This window comes from Choloepus didactylus, chromosome 2 (genome assembly GCF_015220235.1).
Source record: "Choloepus didactylus isolate mChoDid1 chromosome 2, mChoDid1.pri, whole genome shotgun sequence".
NCBI classification, from domain to species: domain Eukaryota; kingdom Metazoa; phylum Chordata; class Mammalia; order Pilosa; family Megalonychidae; genus Choloepus; species Choloepus didactylus.
In genome coordinates, this window is record NC_051308.1 from 71,537,678 (window position 1) to 71,559,795 (window position 22,118).

General features: G+C 31.7%; 1 protein-coding gene across 5 annotated transcripts in view; it reads left to right on the plus strand.

Moving 5' to 3' along the window:
- BRINP3 (BMP/retinoic acid inducible neural specific 3) overlaps nt 1–22,118 on the plus strand; it is a 518,616-nt gene that overhangs the window by 17,611 nt on the left and 478,887 nt on the right. For 4 of the 5 annotated variants that reach the window (XM_037825140.1, XM_037825141.1, XM_037825142.1 and 1 more), the window contains one exon: nt 5,052–5,337. In XM_037825140.1, coding sequence (XP_037681068.1) covers nt 5,102–5,337 — 236 coding nt within the window. In that variant the 5' untranslated portion in view covers nt 5,052–5,101. Of the gene's footprint in view, nt 1–5,051; nt 5,338–22,118 lie in introns of those variants that run through there. The other variant, XM_037825143.1, reaches the window with a different exon arrangement.

Sequence of the window (22,118 nt, forward strand, 5' to 3'; positions counted from 1 at the left end):
TGTTTTTGGAAACTGGAAGAAAGACCATTCTTGTTATAAAGTAGGAGGAAACTTGGTGATAATTGTGTTCTTATGTCAGATTGAACTTGTAAGCTATGAGCTTGTATTTTTAGCTGAGGAGATTTCCAGGTTTTATGTGGAAAATAGAACCTGGTTTCTCTTTACATCTTATAGTAAAATGTGAGAGGAAAGAGATAAGCTGAGAACTGAACCCTAAATCACAAAGAGACCAGAAATTGATGATACTGAAAATTCGCAGCATATCCAGATAGCATGTTCTGAGACTAGAGGCAGAAGCCACTCTGTCTGGTATTCTGAGTACCGAGAACAGGGCTTCATCTGAGGGTTTAATTGAAAACCACTTTGCTAAAGAAGATGTGGCTGAACATGGATCTAGTCAGCCATTTCAGTGGAAGTCAGGATTGGAAATGCAGTTATCCTGGGAGTATATGTGGAGGGTTCTTTTGTCTGATGTTTTAGTCCCCCTGGAACTGCATGCAAAGCCAACAAGGTTTTGTGAAATTTTTATGAGCAGAAGCAGTGTTTAAAACGGAAGAAAAGGGATGAACTGAAAGAATTTCTGTCTTTACTTCAGCCAGCCAGCTTCTCCTGGGAAATTCATCAAAACCTTCGTCAGAGTTTCTAACTTGCAGCTTGTCCTTTAGAATTAGGATTTACCAATCCCACAGTCACGAGAGCCAATTCCTATAATATCTTTTTAATCATATTTTTTATTGTAGAATATAACATATATACATAGAAGTGATAACTTTTCGAGTGCAATTTAACAAGTAGTTAGAGAGCAAATTTCAAAGAACATTATGGGTTACAGCTCCAATTTCAGTTATTTCCTTCTTGTGAAATATAATATGTATATAAAAGATAATATCTTTCAAAATGATTAAACAGGAACTGTAACCCATAGCATGTTTTGAAATGTTCAATTCCTATAATATTTTAATATTTATATGCACCTCCCACACAATATAAAAAACTTGGTGTATCTAGCTGAAGGATTTTCTTCTACTAATCTCTCAGAATTTCTGTGGATTTTATATTTTTCAAAATAAAAAAAAGAAACATTTGGCATAATTATTTTATGAAACTTGTTTGTATATGCAAGGTCTCAGATGGTTTTGTTCCCTGGGAAATATTTTGGGCATGTCATCAGAGAAAAATCTGTAAATGTGCAGTATAAAAAATTATACAGCATGTAATGTTATTTGGATAACAAATAGTAATTAGTTTGTGAACATCCAAATAGATAATGAATAACAAGATAATAATGTGGTCTAAAAGATAAGTTTCTAAGTCAATGATCCCTACCTTTTTATTTTTAATATCATGGGAATTATAGTTTTGTTTTTTGTTTTTTTTACAAATTTCAATATTTTATGAATTTTAAATACTTTTATGTAATACCTGTATTTCTGATAAAACTGTCACCCTGGGATAGAATTATAGAGAGCTACAAGGAGCAATAATTATGTATTATTATATAGATTATATATGTTATACATATTTGGCCAACAAAGGGCGTTACATGCAACACCCTTTTGGTGTTTTCCTTTTTCTTTTAGAATGCAAAGATTTTTGGGACTAATGGATGTTTGCAAATAGTAAACTTCTATAAGGAGACAATCTTTATACTGAGTTTTATTTTGTCAAAAGGAATTTGTCATAAACCTAAGAGTAGTCTGCATACTAAATATCTATTTTTTCATACAGTAAGAAGTCTCAATATTTACTGTTTCCTTTTTTATGAAAAGGAAAACTTGATCAATACCACTTTTTAATTAAGTACTACTTTTTAAACAAGAACTTGTTTGTTTTACTTTTTATGTTTTGTTTGTCTTTATTTTTCAGTTTCTTTTATTCTTCATAAAATACACCATTACATGTTCCAGCAAATATTGGGCATTGATATTGTTGTTTCTTTAATTGGCCACTTACACACTTATTCTAGGATAGTGAGTTCAAGATCATTTACACTTTTCCACACTTCCTGGAGAAAAACTGATGAATTCACTTTTTGGTTCAATAATTTTCACTTCCTTTTGTGGCACCTTCTGAATTCTCTTTCTTAGCAATACTTCAAAGTTTAGTAGATTACCTCGCTAGCACTTACAAATATCCTCAAAGCTTATTTTGGACATAAATAAACTCTATTCACTACTTGTGATCATTGGCAACCTATATTTGAAAACTGTCTCAAGGAGAGAGAAAGTTATTAACCCAATCAAATAAGATAACCAATTAAGGCTATTCAACAGTAATTTTAAAAATTAGTGTTCATATAAAGGGGGCATTCAAATGTGTGTTTATCTGGTTTTGTGACAAACTAGATGAATGAAGCCCTTTTCTTAGTGAAGATTAAGTCTAATGACCACTTGTACCAAGGAACTTTGGAATGCTACATATTTGCCTATGCATTGTAACACCTACTTTTCTCTCTGTTTTCTAACTCTTCATAAGTTCTCAAAGACTGCTTTAGTAGGACTTCTGTGAGGTATCAGAATTTGCTTCATGAACATGTCTTTAAAAAGATCTTACAAATGTAATGATTGTAAGACATCTCAAAAATTAATTTAAAATTTAGACAAGGTTGATATTTCCATGCACTAACAAACTTTTCTTCCAGAAAAACTGGTTTCTGAACAGAGGTGGGAACATTTACCCAACCATAAGTTGAAGTTGAAGAAACAGGGATAATTAAAACCTAGTATTAACATTCTTTGGTAGCTCCCCCTACAAATTATTTAAGATAAACTCATCATCTTCCCATACGTTAAGATGAGAGAATAAGAAGACTGTGAAACATCTTGAATATTGCTGGAAAAGAAAATGAATAAAAACAGTGATCCTGGGCAATTGTGTATTGAAAAATTATATAATTTCAGAATAAGACTTTAAATGCCATTTAGGCCAATCATACCTTATTATAAAACTTTACCTATTACAGAATCATGTATTTGAACAGAGAGTTGGTTTTAATTTTATGGCATATAGAATTTCATATCATTCTGAAGTTTGCTTTGAAACACTCCCAATAGGCTTATCACATGCTAAGCACTATTCTACATGCTTTACAAATACTAACTTATTTAATGAGACTGATGAGGTATTCCTCTATAACAGTTGAGGAATCCGAAGCACAAAGATAAGCAATTTGCATGAGATCACACAGCTGGTGGTGGAAGGGCTGAGATTTGAACATGGGCAGGCTGGATCTAGAGCCCATTCTCTTAATCACTATCTATACTGTCTCTTGATGTTATAAACTTGCTGTACTGGTTGTTCATGAATTCTGAGAAAATATGATTTTGTTTCCAGAAATTATTTTCCAATTATTATTTAGGAAGGTTGAATTTTTTTTTTTTTAGATATTTTCAATAATATGCTTATTCACAATTAAGTTTGGCAATAAGATAGTTCTGTTTACTTAGTTGATGTGACTATGAGTTCCATTTGATTAAAAATTATTTCCATAAGATTCGGTAATAACATGGAAATGTGTTTGAATAATTTATTCTATATTTACTTGTGAAATAAACAAAATCCTTATTGGAACTAAGAAAATGTAACTTTGTAACAACAATTAATTAAATGGTTCTAGTCTGAATACATTTAATTAGCATAATAAAAATGTGTATGTATTAAAGACAAGGATATAATTATTAGTCATAGGAAGGAAGATTATACTGTACCATTACACACTAATAATTCTTAGTTTATGAAAGTAAATTATATTTCTTTAAAGATTAGTGATATATTTCTCTCATAAAAAAGCATTTACCATGTAAATATATTTATATATATATATGTATTTTACTCTGCAGAATTGGAAGTTATGGGTTGAATCATTTGGCAATGCCTCGTTTACACATATAATTGATAGAAAGTCCAGAGTGTCCAAATTCCTACACCAACTCATTTCTATTATATCATATTATCTCTTGTTATGATAAATCATTTTTAAAATGTGCTCACTTGTAAGACATGCTGTTCTGTGCACAATAGAGCTTATTCCTTATTTACAACCAAAATTTCTCATTAGAATTTATTTACTTTAATAATACCATTTGAAAAGACGGATGAGGATGGAGAGTAGAATTGTATCCGCACATTTGTAGAATATTGTGTAGAGTATAGGCATTGCATGAGATGCATGTATGACGTTATCTCTACCATACTATACTAGGAATAAATCTCTTGTAACTTTATTTCTGGATCCTTATAAAAATATTGTATGCTGTTCTATGGTTTATGGAATAATCTACATTGTTTATGTGTGTATATGAATTTTGTGGGTATGCCTATTTATTTCCTAAATAAGACACAGAAGCACATTTAAATCTTTTAAACAGCATAGAAATAATTTGACTGTGGTCCTTTTAAATAATCAACTTGTTCCTAAGAGAATAATGGAAAAAAATACCTGCATGTGCACACACAGACACACACAAACACACACATATATATATACAGAAATACATATTTATATATTTATTTATTATTAAACCTACAGTGTTGTTCCCAGTATATGTTGATTGTGGAAAGAAGATCCTGAGTTCCCTTAGTTCATTTAAAAATTATTTATCAAAACAAACTGTAAAATAAATCTATAAACACAGATATTAAAATCATAACACAATTACAAAATATTTAAACATAATCAATGCTATTTGAAATTATCTAATTTTATAAGACATTTGAACAGTAAAAGAATATTAGTGGAAACTTCTAATTATTGCTCCATAGACTTTCATGATCCACCAGATGCCATTGTTACAAGTCTGGAATCTCTGACTTATTTTCCAATAAATACAAAAAAAAAAAAAAAAGATACAAGTATAAAAGACATTCAGTTCCACCAAAAAAGAAATCTTTTTGATTTGCTTAATATTCACTTTTGCTATAATCTCATTTAAAATGATGGTACTGGGTGAGAAACAGAACAAAACAAAACATAAGAATTAGACACCTCAGCACCTTAATTGCTGGAAAGGAATCTTATAGGGGCTAACTAATTGCCTGTGTATTTTGTCTAGGTGTTGAGGGAAAGCTAAGAGAATGAAGGCTCTAAATCCCCAGTGGAAGCATGATATGGCGGAGCAGAGCTGGTGCTGAATTGTTCTCTCTGATGGCTCTATGGGAGTGGATAGCACTGAGTCTTCATTGCTGGGTTTTAGCAGTTGCTGCTGTTTCGGATCAGCATGCCACAAGCCCCTTCGACTGGCTCCTCTCTGATAAGGGACCCTTCCATCGCTCACAGGAATACACAGATTTTGTGGACAGAAGCCGGCAGGGATTTAGCACAAGATACAAGATATACAGGTACGAAGCAAAGGGAAAGCAATTACAGAGATATCATCCTTTGAAGGTTGTATATAAATGAGAAGTTTCTTTAAGGGAAAGTTTCAGGTGGGGAATGGGTTAATTTCAGAAGGCTTATTATTTATCATGCACCACAGTAATGTTTTCTTATTATTTAAACTATTTCTTGTAGATGTGCAACATATTGTGGGGAAATATAGATAACGGTGATCACTTGTTCCTCATTCCAAAATTCTAGAATGCTACACGACCTTAAAGTGAATGTGGATTCACCCTAAGGATGAATGTTTCAATTTAAATAGCCAAAAGTTTAAAATGAATTTGCTTGAATTGCTTCTCCTTTCTACCTTACACCAGGCTATGTTACCATTATAAGCTTAAATGGAAATGGCATTTTCTACTAGTCACTAAGAGTAGAGCCACTTCATCCTTTTTTTTTTTTTTTTTTTTTTTTTTTTACCTGAAAGATAATTGTGCATTCAGAACCTGGGGGAAACAACAGTGTAATGAAAAGAAATGGCAGATAAATAGGACATGATAGCAAAGACCAAGAAAAAGGAGGGGATTAAGATAGATGACTTTTTAGCTTTTATTACTCTGCTATATTTGAAGTCTAAATGAGTTACACAAAAGGACTCATATATTAAGTCCAACAATGCCTGCCTGCTCACCCATAGCCCAGTGAATCCATTAAATAGAGGAATGTACAAGTGGTTGCCTGAATGGATTAGACTGTATTGATCTATGTCATAAAGAATGTTTTATGTAAGGTTATTGGTTTGGTTTGTTCCTTAGTGATAGAAGTTTACAATTCCCAGTGATCGGGTTAAAATTTATGAACAACCAAAGATTTCTTTTGTATTTTTGCATGCCTGTATCCAATATAGACACTTTTATATAAATAATTTATTTTATGTTGTATGTGCACCAGAGGGCACTGTGATTCAGATCTGTATGTAGTTTTTTATATAGCATTGTGAGGAATTTATAAATCCAACAGCAGTGTATATTTACAGAGGATACTGCATATATTAAATAAGTTCTGTGGAGCATTGTGCAATTATTGGTGCATTTTTAATAAGAAATCTCATAGTTAAGGCAGCCAGCAAACTGTTACAAGCCTAAAAAATGATTCATTCCAATAACAAAAAAAAATTGACAAATATTAAAGATTCTGTTTTTGAAATGCAGTTAGAAACAATCAATGTATTTTGATTCTGCGTTCACTCATTTTTCTGTGTTTTGTTTGGTTTAGCCAGATTTTCTTCACAAATTGTGTGAAGCTACCTGCATTTAAGATTGTAAGGATGTCTTGTATTTCAGCAATTTGAAAGGGGATTTGTAGCAGTCTGTCACGCAGACTGATGCCAGGGCAGCCTCCATGACTTATTGGCATCTCCATCAAGAGGTCTGAGGTGTTGTCTTATGTGTGATTGTTGTGGTTTGGCTTATTGGTGTCAATCAGTTGTGAGTGGCAAACATGGCTTGACATATTTTTTGGAGACCCATTATTTGGATCATAGTACTGAAAGGTAATGAAGGAAAAAATTGCTTTGAGGCTTGTTTGCAAGGCTGATAGATCCTCCTTAGTCTTCATGGGACTCGGCTCCTGAAGATCCTTATTAGCTCTGTTTTCTTCATCCTTATCAGGTCTTACCTTTTGTGATGTGAATAAGCATATATGGTTCTTAAGTCTGTTAACTGTGGTATAAAGTGTTTTTGTTATTGTTGTTAGTCCTGGATGGACTATAAATTCTTATGAAACATTTTAAACATTGCCTAATGATGCTATGATAATTTCTTGTTGCTATAAAATGAACAATATAATTTAATCATTAGGATTCCTTCAGTCCTGGTAAAGTGAGTTATTTCATTTGTCCAACTTGTATTTCCCTAAATTTCAGGAAACATTGTTCTTTCTTCTTTCTCTATCATCTATCTGTCTATCTATCTATCTATCTATCTATCTATCTATCTAAACTATCCATCCACATTAATCTATCCAATGCACTGGATCCTATGTTTCCAAAGGAAGTTAACATATTTTTGAGAGATTGGAGTATCTCAAGTCCAGGAATTATAATAGCTTCCTGGTATATATTGTTATTTTAATATTAACCTTAAAAATGATTAATCACTTGGGACTTGATCTTTCACAAATATTTGCTCTAAAATGAAGAATTTGTGAATATTTAAGACACCCAGAAAGAAAATTCATACTTTCCATATTTAGGCACTTACTTTATCATTTCAAAAGTCCACATCATTTTTAAATATATTCAGCCAAATTCTATGGGAATTTATTTCTATTTCATGAGCTCCTTCATGTATAGTGTATTGCATTGACACAGTTTCCTAAAAGTGTTAGTTATAAATGTAAAACATTTCAAACCTTTAAAAATAATTACATCAAATCTCTTTCACTAGTCTTTCTTTGTTTTATCTCTTTTACCAGCAACATATTTTCCTTTTTCAACCCAAATGTGAAACAGCAAGATCATAAGAACTGAACATTGCTATGGACAAAGGCAGGCTTTAAAACATGTCATTTTTTTAGAAGGTGTATTTTAGTCAAATAATAAAGTTTGTATTTATGATTTAAAGATTGATGTGCATGAAAAGTATTTTCATATTTTGCTTCTGAAACTATGTTATGAATTAAAGGTGATTGTTTTCTTGATAGACCACTGAATAGGATGATTTAAAATATGAATGTTAACACTAACTTGTTACTAAGTCATATATTATAAGTTGGGTCTTAAGCTACTTTTCCCTCTTAGCTAGAGATTGAAAGTAGAACTTAAGCCTAGGATTTGAAAGAAAGTGTTCTCTACTTTAGAAAATGAACTAACCTTTGGGAAATGCTGTCCACTCTGAAGCATAAGATAAGAACACACTTAACCTCGTAATAAGATAGACCCTTGTGTTTGTAGTTTTTTTTTTTCTAAAAATATCCTTAGACCATGTACCCACCAGGAAATCCTTGGTTTACTCCAGGGTGAAGAAATCTATACACATTTTAATAAGCCTACAGGAGCTCTGGACAAGGGACTCACTTAAGACACAGTTATCTTGAACCAATGATATATCTCCAAAAGGAGACATTTCACATATGCCAATGGATTAAAACTTCAGATGTGGTGACAAAAAACAAAAATCCTTTTCTCCTTTCCATAAAGTCTAGCATTCGTTTGTTAACTATATGTGCAAGTGAATCATGGGAAAAATGATCATTTTCTTATAATCCTTCAAAATACTATATGAATATGTCATATTACTTCAGTTTAGCTTGCTTCCCCACAGCAAATCTTTACGTGTGCTCTGTAAGAACAGGAGGCTGTTGATAAAAATGCAGTGCTTTATTGATCTGTATGGTCATGGTCCCTGCTAAATATTACATTTAAAAATGACTTGGAACAGACTAGGTAGTCTAGAAAAAGATACACAAATATATGGACACTTCATATATGACAGAGTTTAAATAAAGTAGTGTGGGAGAAAGAATAGACTTCGGAATAAATATGTTACATTATGAGTATCTATATGGAAAAGGTATAACTTGTATCCTTTCCTCATACTATATACAAAAATCTATTTTACATGCAATAAGAATCTAAATAGGAAATATAAAGATTCTAGAAGAAAACATAGGAAAATGACCTCATGATCTTGGGATAAATAATGATTTTTAAAACACAAGTAATAAAGCATAATAAAATTCTGATCAATTCAGGCTTATTACAAGTAACATGAATATAGCTGGCTGTACCAGCAGAGATGAATCTCCTAAAGACGATGTTAAGTGAAAGAAACAACACAAAGCATGTATACCATAGGCAAAACTAAATTCCATTGTTTAGAGATGTGTACAACTTGGATAAAACCTAAAGAAAAGCAAGGATTTGACAGCGAAAAAGCTAGAATAATCGTTATTGCTGTGAGGGGGAAGGGGAGATTGGGATTTGAAGGAATATGTATGTGGCTTCTAATGTATCTACTTTTTTATTAGAAAAGTTGTAGGTTTACAGAAAAACCATGCATAAAACACAGAGTTCCCATATATGACACCGTTATTAATACCTTGCATTAGTGTGGTACATTTGTTACAATTCCTGAAAGAACATTTCTATAATTTTACTATTAACTATAGTCCATCCTTTACAATAGGGTTCACTGTTATCTTGACAATAGTCAATTTCTTGATCTGGCTGATTGATACATTTATGTTCTTTAGACTGTAAGTACGTATTTCATAAAATTTTCCATGTGGATTTTGTATTTCACAATATAAGAAGTTAAAAAGTAAATAAATGCAGTGTCTACTTTGAATTGAAAGACTGGAATAATAAAATTAAGTGGTTTAACTTTTCTCTTTGAATGATCCTCAAACTCAGTATACAGTATTAAACTTTTTAAAGCTTCCTAAATTCCCTGGAACTAATAAGCATATGATTAATATATTCTCCATTATATTTTAGGATTTCTAAATTCATTCATATACAAAAACAGAGTTTATGCTTGTTGCTTTAGACTTTACAAAGATCTTCAACATATTTTTGTATGTGATTTTTGCTATAGCTTTCCAATGATGGTATTATTATACCAATTTGAAAAAGCGCACACTCAGAGATTTTAAATAGTACGTCCACAGTCAAATAGGAGACAGTAGTAAAAATAATTTAAAATTATATTTCTGTACATAAATTCAATGACAATTTTACCAAAATTAAAAAAAAAAGCATAGATAATTGACTACATTTAGGGAATTAAATAACCTGCTATTTAAAAAAAAATATTAGTACACTGATTTTCTTTCTTTCTACATTTGCATATATTGGTCAATTTTACTCAGTAGATATATCTTTCTGTTTAATATAATATCTACTGTTGCCAGAAACCTAACGAAAATACATTCGACTGTTACAGAAAAGGCTCCTAATGGATCATAACTCAACTTCTCCACATCTTGTGTAGTCCTTTCCCTCACAGAGTTTGCTCTTGGCCATGGACCTTGCCTTGGCCAATGTGACACTGACAAATATGATGTAAGCATAGACTTATGAAGTGCTTCAAGTGTCTTGAAACTGACCCAAAACCACTTTGTGAAGAAGTCATGTCTAGCTAGACTAATAGAGGATGAGAAGCCACATGGAGCAGAGCTGAACCATCTCAGTTAATGTTCTCTGGGCCTAATAGCCAACAGACAGTACTGACCACGAACCAAGAGAGGCCATCTTAGAAAAATCCAACCCCAGCTGAATTGATGGGTAACTGCAGCCACAGGAGACGCCCTGGGCAACACTAGAAGAATAACCTTCCAGCGAAACCAGCCACAGTTGCTGATTCATAGAATCATGAACCAAAAAAAATGTTTTAAACCTCCAAGTTTTGGAATGTTTTACCATGTAGCAACAGATAATTGATACAAGTATTCTTCATCAGATATATTTATTGAACAGGTGCTTACTGATAATTTCATAATTAATATCAAATGGTCAAGATAATATCATTTATAATGAGTTAATTTTTTATAGGGTGTATGTATTTTTTAAATAAAAACTGCGAGGTTCTGGTTTAAAATGTCTTCTAAATGGCAATTCCTGACAAAGTTACTTAAAATTTCCCTCTAATAATACCATGAATTCCGAGAGGCAAAAATGAAAACTTATAAACACACAGAGAACTATGGTTGATAAACAATTTTCTGCCAGAATATGAAAGGCAATTGAACAGTAATAAGAATCAGTAGAGCTGAATCGAGAATTGAGTTCAGTGTTTAGCAACACATATTTCAATGCTTATGATAGAGTAAGCCTGATAGTCTAAACAGAGGTGGCACTTACCTGAAATACAGTCTGGTGCTGCAGTATTCACACCAGCAACTTACTCAGAAACCCAGAGTTGGTGCATACTAGGAACTGTGTGGCCCTCTCTACTACAGAAACTTGCTTTATGATGTAGCAGAGCTCTGATGATCTGTCTCTCACCATATTCAGAGATGGTAGTTCCCAGAAATAATATGGCAGGAATAGAGTTGCCAGATAAGTATGTCCCATGCAACATTTGGGACATACTCATACCAAAATTATCATTTGTTGTTTGTTTGAAATTTAAGTTTAATTGGCTGCCCTGTATTTTAACTAAATCTAGCAACCCTAAGAGGGTTGATGAGATACAGATATTGATGTTTACGTATACATTACTCGGATGCTCAGAATTTGATTACCATAGATAGGTACAGGAAAAGGAAGGGCCCTAAATGCAGTCAGAGTACTTCCTCATGCACTTTTATATTCAGACCTATCAGAAAAATGAATGTGAGTGTCAGAATTAATCCTGCTCCAGATGAAGATAACTACAGACTGAAAATTAAGCCCAAACCTATACACTTCAGTGTATTCATCAGCAAACCAAAGAGTGAATGGAAAAAGGTAACTAACACACTATCTCTTAGGAAATTCTAGGTATTGATAGAGCTCTCTTTATTCCCCATACTATAAATAAAATAAAATAGTAATAGCATCTTTAGGCTGGCAGTGTGCTAACAGTGTGCTTATCACATCGTAGCAAGACTATGCTTATTGAAGAATGGAAGGGATATATTAAAATGGCAGAACAAAAGAATTAAGAATTATCTTAAAGGTTCAGTGGAAGAAATTAACCTCTTCCTGAACCCTAAGTCCAACACACAAATGCACGAATATATACAAACATGCACACTTGATCTTCTCAATAGGCTGTAAGAAATTGTGGCATTTATAAAACAAGAAAATAACATAGGAAAGAAAACTTGAAAAGAAAAGGAAATGGATAAGGTAAGGTAAAATGCAAATAAACTAAAAGTGTATTAGCAGAAATAAAATCCACGTTAAAACTTGCAAAGGTATGAAACTGCATGTAAATATAAAGATAAGTCTTAGAAGAAAAAATATTTAACATGAAATATAGTGATTAATTTAAAATAACCTGTGTCTATCAATTCAGATGACATAAATACCTAGAAGAAGGGCCAGATTAAAGATGGAGTAAAACCTGAAAAATAATTTAGAGTTGATTCAAAATTGAAACTTATTTTAACATTGAAAGTGGGAATTGGAAAAAATAGGTTAAAGAATGTGATTGAAAACCTTAAGGTTAATAACTGGTGAATAAAAAAGCATCACATATAGCTTAAAATTCCCTGGTACATATAAAAACAAATACCTGAAAATATCTAAAAATCAGTGAAATGGTTAAAAATGGAAAGCTTAAAACAGGATAACTGCAGAAAAAAACAAAAATATAATTTTTTCTAATTGTAAATATTTCAAACTTTAAAAATAATTACTGTGATTGGATTAATAATTCTTTGGGAATGCTACTTATAGCAATGTCACTTAGTATGCTTAAGATAAAAAGTAAAAAGATGATCAGTTCTCTTAAACACCATACCAGATTCTCTACTGAATACATTCAGTATGTTATACTAGACTTTCTAAAAGAAATTAACAAAGGCATAATTATCATATGAAATCTTAATCTATCACTCTTATTCTTAATGGGTGAAGTAGAGCACTAAAAAGCAGTGTGGGGATGAGAAAATGCAGATTTGAATATTGAAGTTAATTTTATTGTACTAAAACAGAATTTTGTACACTAACAATGCAGTATGCTACTTCTCAAAAATATCCATGGAATATTTATAAAATTTGATTTTATTCTAATACACAAAAAATTCAATACATTTAATAAATTCTGTTCACCAAATCTTGCTATACTGCCTTAGTAGTAAGAATACAAATTTAAAGAATTTAATTAAACTATTTTCTCATGAAAATTGAACATTCAGAGTCTTGTGGTATTAAATATGATTTTAGTTTCAAAGAACATTTAATACTATGGCAAACTCTTTCTTACTCTTTCAAATACAATGTTAAGTAAAACAAACAAAAGCAAAAAAATGAACACAGAAAATAGGGTTCAAATTATTTTGATGTGATTTTACTTTTTAAAAAATACACATGCACAGTAAAAAGGCTACAAGTAAAAGCATTTAAATGTTTGGCTTATCTATGATCGGAAATGTTTGGCTTATCTATGATTTTATAGATTTTTCTTATATTTTTGACAATGAGTATGTGTAATTCTTATGTTCAGACAAATTAGAAACTGTCATTAAAAACATTTAGAATGAGTCATGAAATTATTTGACAAACCACTTCCAAGTAATCAACAGTGTAATTATGGGACTTGAGCAGGATTACATATATGAAAGTCAAAACCAAAATTTAAAAAATGAAATAATCTCTCTTAAAATATTTACAATGAAACAACTTTATACCACAACGAGTAACTTTATATGGAGTCTATAGTGTAGAATGGAAAAGGGAAGAAAATGGAACTAAATTTTGTGTTTTTATTGTGTAATTAGTGCTGTTTACATGTTACCTCATTTAATCCTTCAAACAACCCTAATAATTCCCATTTTGCACATTAGTAAATAAAAACATAAATCTGTTGTCCTTTTTTCTCCCACAATGTCCATGCATAGCTCTTCATTGCACTTACAATATTGCACTAAAATGCCAGTTGAGCCGTTAACCATGAATGTCTTCAACACAGGACCTATCTGTCTTCCCATGTTATTTACATATTATATATACTTTGTTTTATTTCTATTTCTATCTTTGTACTAATTTTCTTATTCTTGGGGCAAGTCAGAGGTTCATCCATCAAAGGTGCCAGCTTTACATTTGGGTCATCCCACTGAACATGACCCCTCTTGATTGGAAACAGGGAGGCATGAATCATGTTCTGTCTTTGCCACTAATCAACGGTGTTACCTCAGGTTTATAACTTCATTGCTTAGACCTCAGCATTCTCATTTGTAAAATTAATAGGCGAGTACCAGATGATCTCTAAAGCTGGTCTGAGCTGTAAAGTTCAATGCTTCTAATTCCAAAAGCAAAATAAGAACATATCAGAACAAATGAACATGCATTTAAGCAAAAATCAACTGTGCTTAACTCTTGTGTCTGCATTGGTGTATGTTTTACAGAGGTCATTATAAATACTTCTTTTAATTAATATCTAAGAATCTCTTACATTCTTCTGCATTCTTGCATACTTCAAATAAATTTTATACTCACTTCCCATTTCTCTGCCACTCCAATTCTTTTCTGTTTTTTTGTATGTTGTATTTAAGGGGCTATAGTGAATAGGAAGCCACTTATTCTATTTGGTTGATTTACTATAAATCATTCCATTAGTCTGTTAGCACACTTTAGAGTGCAGTGATAAATTAAGGAGTATTCTAGGTAGTGATTTTACACATAAATAACCTATATTTTGTGAATACCTTTATCCAACAACTTTATTTAGTTGTATTTCTAACTTTTAGAAAAATATATAACAAATTTTACAGCTGTTTATTTAATTCTAACTCATAATAGGAATACACATATGAACTCGAGCTTTAGATGTCTTTTAGTTAACACTGGGAAAAATTTCAGTTAGGATAACATAGGAATATTAATTCAAGGTTTTAGGAATTTTAATCCATTTCAGAAGAGCCAATTGTTAATGGGGATTGTATATAATCTCATTATAAATAAGAATTTATGTGTTTCAAGTATTAATATAAATTATGCTATAAATAATAATTTTCAGTTTAATAGTTGATTCAAGTTTGTTTCTATTAAAATGAGAAAATGAGCATGCCTGTTAGCTCACTCAATTATTTACAGAAAAGGAAATAACAATTATGATTTTTTGGCATTCAAACAAATAATTTATTTGATTATTTTTCTCTATCTAGTTCCTTATTACTCAGTACTCTAATTCTTCACTGCCATTATCTCTGTGGTCTTCTAAACTAAATTGCCAAAATTATCAGTGTTGTTTTCCTTTGTTAGCTCTCTTCTGGGACTTTTAACAGCTAAGATTTTCTTTTTTAGAGGGCATTATTCCAATAATTCAAATTATAAAACTAGAGGGGAAAAAAAAAAAAACAGATGGCACTTTGGGTGTTCCTCAGATTTTTTCTGGAGTGTATGTGTAGTGTATTTGAATGGACTCTAATGAGAATAATAGAAGTCATTTGCTTTATGATATTTCCCATGGTAAGTAAAAATACAAGGTGTTAAAATGTCATTTATTGACTCTTTTCTGTCTTTATCTAGAAAGAATTAAAGTAACAGTCCTATTTATGTGTAATATTTAAAAATCTTTTCTGAGTGTTTGAAAATTAGTCCTAAGATTAAGTTTAGGTTATTATCTCTTTTATTTTAATAGGCAAAGTGAATAACAGAAGATTAGACCTTCACCTTCAAATTGTACTTTCCAAAGCTATAAGCTGAAATTTATACTTGAGTATTTCTGGTTTAAATAGATTTTCATTATCTAATCTATATAATCAGATTGTTCTTTTCAGAAGTTAGTTTGGAAACTTTTAAGATTACTTTTCCTATCGATTGTTTATTTTCCTTATTCTTTTCCATGGGAATCATTATTTGTAATCTACTTTAGGATGTAAGAACTATCCAGGAAAGTTCAGGTAGCCAAGAGAAGAGTCTTACATCAATTAGCAATATTTGAATTATATGTATATCATGTTTGTATGATAATACATAGATGTTTATTAAATGCTTGTTTTAAAATTACACAACAAATGTAATAGATTCTTTAATTTCCCCCTCATCTATTCCTTCAAATAACCTAGTAAACAAAGGCAGTATAAAAAGTAATGTACTATTTCTTGTATCAACAAACTTAGGAAAAATATTAAGGAATCATTTTAGCTTAATTGTAAAATGAAGGTGATAATAACTCTTATTATAGGCAAAGGGGAAATTTTCCTACTCTTCAGTGACTTTTAAAGAGTCATAAAAAGAAAACAAACAAGGTTCCCTGAGTGTTTAATTGGTAGTCAAGAAACAAGGATTCCAGAATATTTAAAGGAGTTCACTACGTACAAGTTTATTGTTAAGGCAACAATACAATACCTCTGTTGATTTATGGTTATTTTTTTATGAGTCTGTCCTCATTTTTTTTTTTTTTAGTAATTTTCCTTTCTTTTCCACATAGGTGTCATTGACCTGTTCTCTTCCCTTTTCACACAATTGAAAAGAGCCTAAGAGACTCGCCCTGCATGTCCATTTTCTAGGAGACATTTCCCTGGCTGCTCTCTTAAGTAGATATTAGCAACTTACTAATTACTCCTCCTGTCAGTCTGAAATTAGCAAAGGCTTAAAAATATAGCAAAGGCTCTGTTTTGCTGTGGTCTTGTATGCCAACTGTCTTATCTTAAAGACACATGCAACTATTATCCCAAAATATAATATAGAAATGGATTGTAATAAACATACCCAATTAAAACATAGAACACATTTCCTCCAAAATGAAATCTTTCAAAGATTAATCACTATATGAAATGGGATTTTTTCATTTAACACTAAAGTCAACCCATGTAGGAATACTTTTCCATGTTTATTATAAAAACTGAAGGGACAATAACTGACATTCCTTGCAAGCATCATTTCAAGAGTGAGACTTCTTTCATATAAAACCAAAGATTCTAAGGACTGAAAATGATTTTAAGCTAATGATATTTAACTTACATTATTTAACTATTATCTGTAATATTACTGTCAAGACAATCATCTAGCCTTTCTTTAAATGTTTTATTAATTGGGGACTCACCACATCCTAGGATAACTGAGTCAAGGAATGAATAGATATGACTGATACAAAGGTCTTCCTTATGAAAAGCTGAAATCTGTAACTTCTAACCAATGCCCAAATTCTACCTTTTTATTGTTCATTCATATGAAAAGTACTTGGGCCTCATATTAACTTTTCTTTTGTAGAAATAATATTATAGTTCTATTGAGCTCACTTTGTATGACATGGTTTGATTCCCTTATAACTGAGATTACTGTATGTTTCCATATGTCATTTAGAGTAATATAGAAACATATTTGGCTTATTTGAAAATCAATCAAAATTTTCTTTTCTTGGACATTGTAATTCAGCAGGCTGGTTTATTTAAAATCAGCTCATTTGAAAAGAATTTCTCCTGTGTATTTATTTGCATTACTAACAATTTTTGCAGAATAAGACTAAAAATAAAGCCCGAAGTCATATCATAAGAAACCCTCCAACAATTAGTAAATTTCAACTTTTTCGATAGGTTCAAAGTCCTTCTTCAGCAATTTCATAACCCCAAAGCTCTGAAAATAAAGCCTTGTATCTTAGAACATTTGGCTTCAAAACCTGCCCGGGTCTGAACAAATGTGAGAACATAGTCTTTATTTTTGCATTTAATATGAATTTTCATATCTTTCATCATAGAAACATCAATATATTTGTTATGAGTTGATGCCTCAGGCTCCACTGAGGATATTGCATGACATACAATATATATACCTTATTTTCCATCTAAAATCTAAAATTTTTGAATTCTGAAACACATTTGACTCCAGGGACTTCAGATAAAGCACTTTGGATCTATATTAATTTCCAGGCTTTTTTTCTGTTTTCTCCATTAGGATATTTTTGACCTAATATTTAAAAAAATACTGAGTGATTTTGTTGATCTACTAGGTTAGCAATCCCATTCCAAGGAGGAAATTATGTGAATTTCACTATTTGTTCCCAGCTTTTTTTTTTTTTTAATGTTTAAAACATGTAAAAATACAATCTAGGTTACTCCCCCATTTTGAACATTGGAATCATATTCTAAAATATTTCAATTTTTTTTCTTCAGATGTCAATTTCCTTTTCAAAGTGTGGTGAAATCTCCTTAAAATATCAACCTAAAATTATTGTAGACATCACTTACTATATTGGTGAAAATAAGTTGCTGTGATAAAGCACCTTATATTATCACATTTTGAGCTTTCCTTTCTAGGCCTTAGATTCATCAGGTTATCTCTCTTCTTCTTCTGGCCTTAGCAACACTTCTCAATTGGACAGCCACACAGTGCAACATCGTTTTGCCATTAATTCATTCAACACTCACACTCTGTCTCTTACACACACATACACACATGGCCCAGAACTTACAAAAAATAATGAGTGGTATTTCTCCTGCCTTGGAGTATATTCTTGGTTTTACAGAAGAGTTATAAAGGGGAAACAGATGTAGTAAAAGAGAAATACATGACACCATAACAGGTATTGCAATACCTAGGAAAAGTAGGAAATTTAAGGAATCTTCAGAGAAAACTAAATTTGAAGGAAGGGAGTGTTATAAACATGAATTCAAGAAATAGAAATATGGAAATGGAGCAATTCTGAAAAAAAAGATCAATTCTTCCTTCATTTAAAGACTCTTAGTAAAGAACCCTGATTACATCAAGGAGCTTAAAAAAGAAGGTGCTTATTTCTATGAGGACTGGAGATTCCCACCAGAAAGCCTGTGTAGAGAGGCAGAGAAAGGAATTTGTAGCACCTACACCCTCATATCTTCATTCTATCTCTAGAGCTAGAAAAGTCGTCTCAATTTTATTTATTATTTATTTATTTGTGTTAAATATAAAAGAGTCTCATGCAGTGCTTATATTATTTGAAACTTCAAAATAAATTTAAAAATGGAGACTCAAACCAAATTAGGGGACTGGTATTGTAGAAGAAACACTTTATTTTAATATATCCAATTTCAATAAAATATGCACTACTCCTTTATTTATATGAGCATTGTGCCAACTTATAAGAAATACATGTTTTCTCTCCTTGGAAGTGTGGAAGATAGAATGCAAAAAGTCTCTTTTAGATTTACGTCAATTGCCCTGCAGTTAGAAGGAAAGAAAAATTCTCAACGGCGCCCCCACCCCAATAGGTACTACAACTCTGAAAGTAACAGCATTAACCTGAGTAGATAGAAAGGCAGTGAATTAAATTCAGAAAGGACATGGTCAATTCTTAGTCTTTCATAGGTAATTGGGGGCAAAAATTATCTAGGCAAACCTGAAAATACCAGAGGAATTGCTCTCAGGAATGAAACTGGTGGATCCTGAGAAGGAGAACAAGGAACCCCCACACAGGGCTAACATTACCCTACCCTTTAGTCCTGCTTTCACATAACTGTATAATAGCTGGGAATGTATCATTCTGCTGTGATATCTTTAGAGGAAGCATTTGCCCCTCCTTGGTTACTGCCCTCCTTCTCAAGGGCAAGAGTAGCAAATGCTCTATTTGCCTTGGTATCTTTGCCTAGACTGACACACAGAAAAAAATAGCTGTTCAAAAACTACCTACAGAATTAGATAAAATATATATCAGCATTTTAAAAATGTGTAATATTTTTGAAAATCATCCCAGTGGCTTTAAATATTAAGGTTCATATGTGATCTCATATAGGAAGGCTTAACCTCAGAATAAGCTACAGGTTTAATGTAACAATAGGGTTCCATAGATACGATGTTCACTTTCTCCAAAGTCTGGAAGTTAGTTTCTTGATGACATAATTCTGAAAATATTGTATATGCAAAATAAACACTTGCTGGCCTTTATTTGAACATCATTTACATACAATAAGAGTACAAGAGGAAGAGAAAGAAAGAGAGAGAGAGAGCTGTTTGTAGGGCCACCGGTATACAAACAAATGAATACACAGTTTAAAATCATATTTAGTGTTGCTTTCTATGCTGTTTTGTAATGAAACAACAATATTTTTGTAATTTTATCAATATATCTAAAGGTTGCTTTTAATATTATACAGTGATCAAAGAGTGATTTTATAATAATTCTTGGAATTAGAAGGGATTTTAGGGATTACTAATGCTGAATCTCATTTTACAGTTCTGATTTTACTGTGAAATCTTGAGGAGTAAAAGATGTAACTTTGTAAAACTATGTGTAAATGGATTTGGCCCCTGATACGTTTTTTAACATCACTTCTGTATTTCTACTATATATATCTTATGAGGGAAATTTTGTATCAAAATCCTATGGATCATTATGTTTTTGAAATAATCACTCCTGCATCATTTATTTTATTGTCTACAAATCTATTAATGCAAAATAAAATGCATTGAATTATATTCCCACATAATTTTAAATAAAATTGTACACTAAAAAATGGATTCACCATTAAATATTTTCAAAACTAAGCATACAAATTATTTCAACATACAGGGAAGTTGTTGAATCCTGGACTCCTAAAATATCACCAGAACACCTGTAGGGAAGAAAAAGGTGTGCGTATTCTTATTGCCATAACTGAGTGCATGTCCTCTACAGAGACTTTGAAGCCTCTCACAGGGAGGAAGCTAAAGTTAGAATATTTATTGAGATTTTAGAGTCTGGTTTAACTTGGATCCTTCAATGAAAGCAGCGTAAGATTTGAATAGAATTGGTTGAGCATCCTAGACAGTAGTTTAGGATTGGTAGATAAAGCAAAGGAAGAATGTTGAGGCTAGGGTTAGAAGAGTCTTCCTGATTATAAAGTGTTGTTCAGTGCTTTCTATTGAAGAGTTTATGGGTCTTTGAGGAAGAGCATGGAATAAACAATAAATTTATTTGAAACTTGCCTTCCTGGGAAAGAATTTCCTAGGATAATAAAGTCATGTTGATGAAGATGTTAAAATAGAGAGCAAGCTGCAGGCATTTGGAACTCAGAACCCCATGGTTTTATTGGAGATGGACAAATGGAAGCCCAGAAAGGTTAATTTGTCCAAGCTCTGGTATTTGTTTGGTGGGCATTAGTACTAAAGATCAAGTTATTTCATATCTAATATTTTATCTTGTTCTTTTTTGATGAGATTCAGTGAGGTCACTTAAATTTTTTATATAGATTTAATAATCTAAATATCAAAAAACCATTTTCAGCAACACTAGTTATGAGGATGCTTTGAGCAGTGTTACTTAGGTGAAGTTTTGCTTTCATTAAAAGATAGAGTTTGGAAGTCTTTTATACCTTGGATTGTAGTTGCCTAATTATCTGATAGTATTATCCAAGACTATAGCCTTCCTGAGGGCAAATACAGTGTCTTGACATTATCATAGCTCAAGAGTGTAGCACAGTCTTTGCATATAATATATTCTCAATAAATACCTGCTTAATGAATGAATAAATGAATTAGTGCATGAATGAGTGAGTGAGGGATAGAATGAGTAGTTACATTTCTATGAAGTTTATGTCTGCAAAGCTTTCACCAGATGGCACTGAATGTCTCAAGTTCAGACCAAGTCATCTGCTTGTTTCCAGCTATGGCCAATTGAGCCAATGGAGTCTCATGTTTCTGGTTGCTTGAATATATGTGAGTTCTTTTTTCCCTTTTTAAATAGCTTTTATTGAAGCAAAATCATGTAGGAAATCAATTTTAACTTAGTTTGGAGTAATCACTAAAACCTTTATACAATTCACAAGCATTTTTCCCTCCTGAGTTGGATTTAAACTTACACTGAGGCAACTGTTCCCTTCACCCCCAACTTTTGCCAGACAGCAGAAAAATGTCTGCCCTATTTTTATAGAGAAAGAGTAAATTATCTAGCGATGTTTTTAAAATGTCAACATATATGCATTTTAGTATGTAAAATAACAGTAAATAGCTTAATCTCAGACACTATTTTGAGTATTTTTATAGAAACCTTTCAGTGTAAATACTATTAGGGCTCCTTTTTTTTCCTTCAATCTCAGGCTCTTCTCTTGCTATGTTTCAAGCAGCATCTGTAAAACTCCCTTATGCGCATAAATATGAGTGCCTCTCAGTAGTGTGACAGTATTATTTAATGAAACTTGTTACAGGAGTAAGTTTATTTTAATGGGGTGGGGGTGTGCGTATGGGCTTGTGTATTCA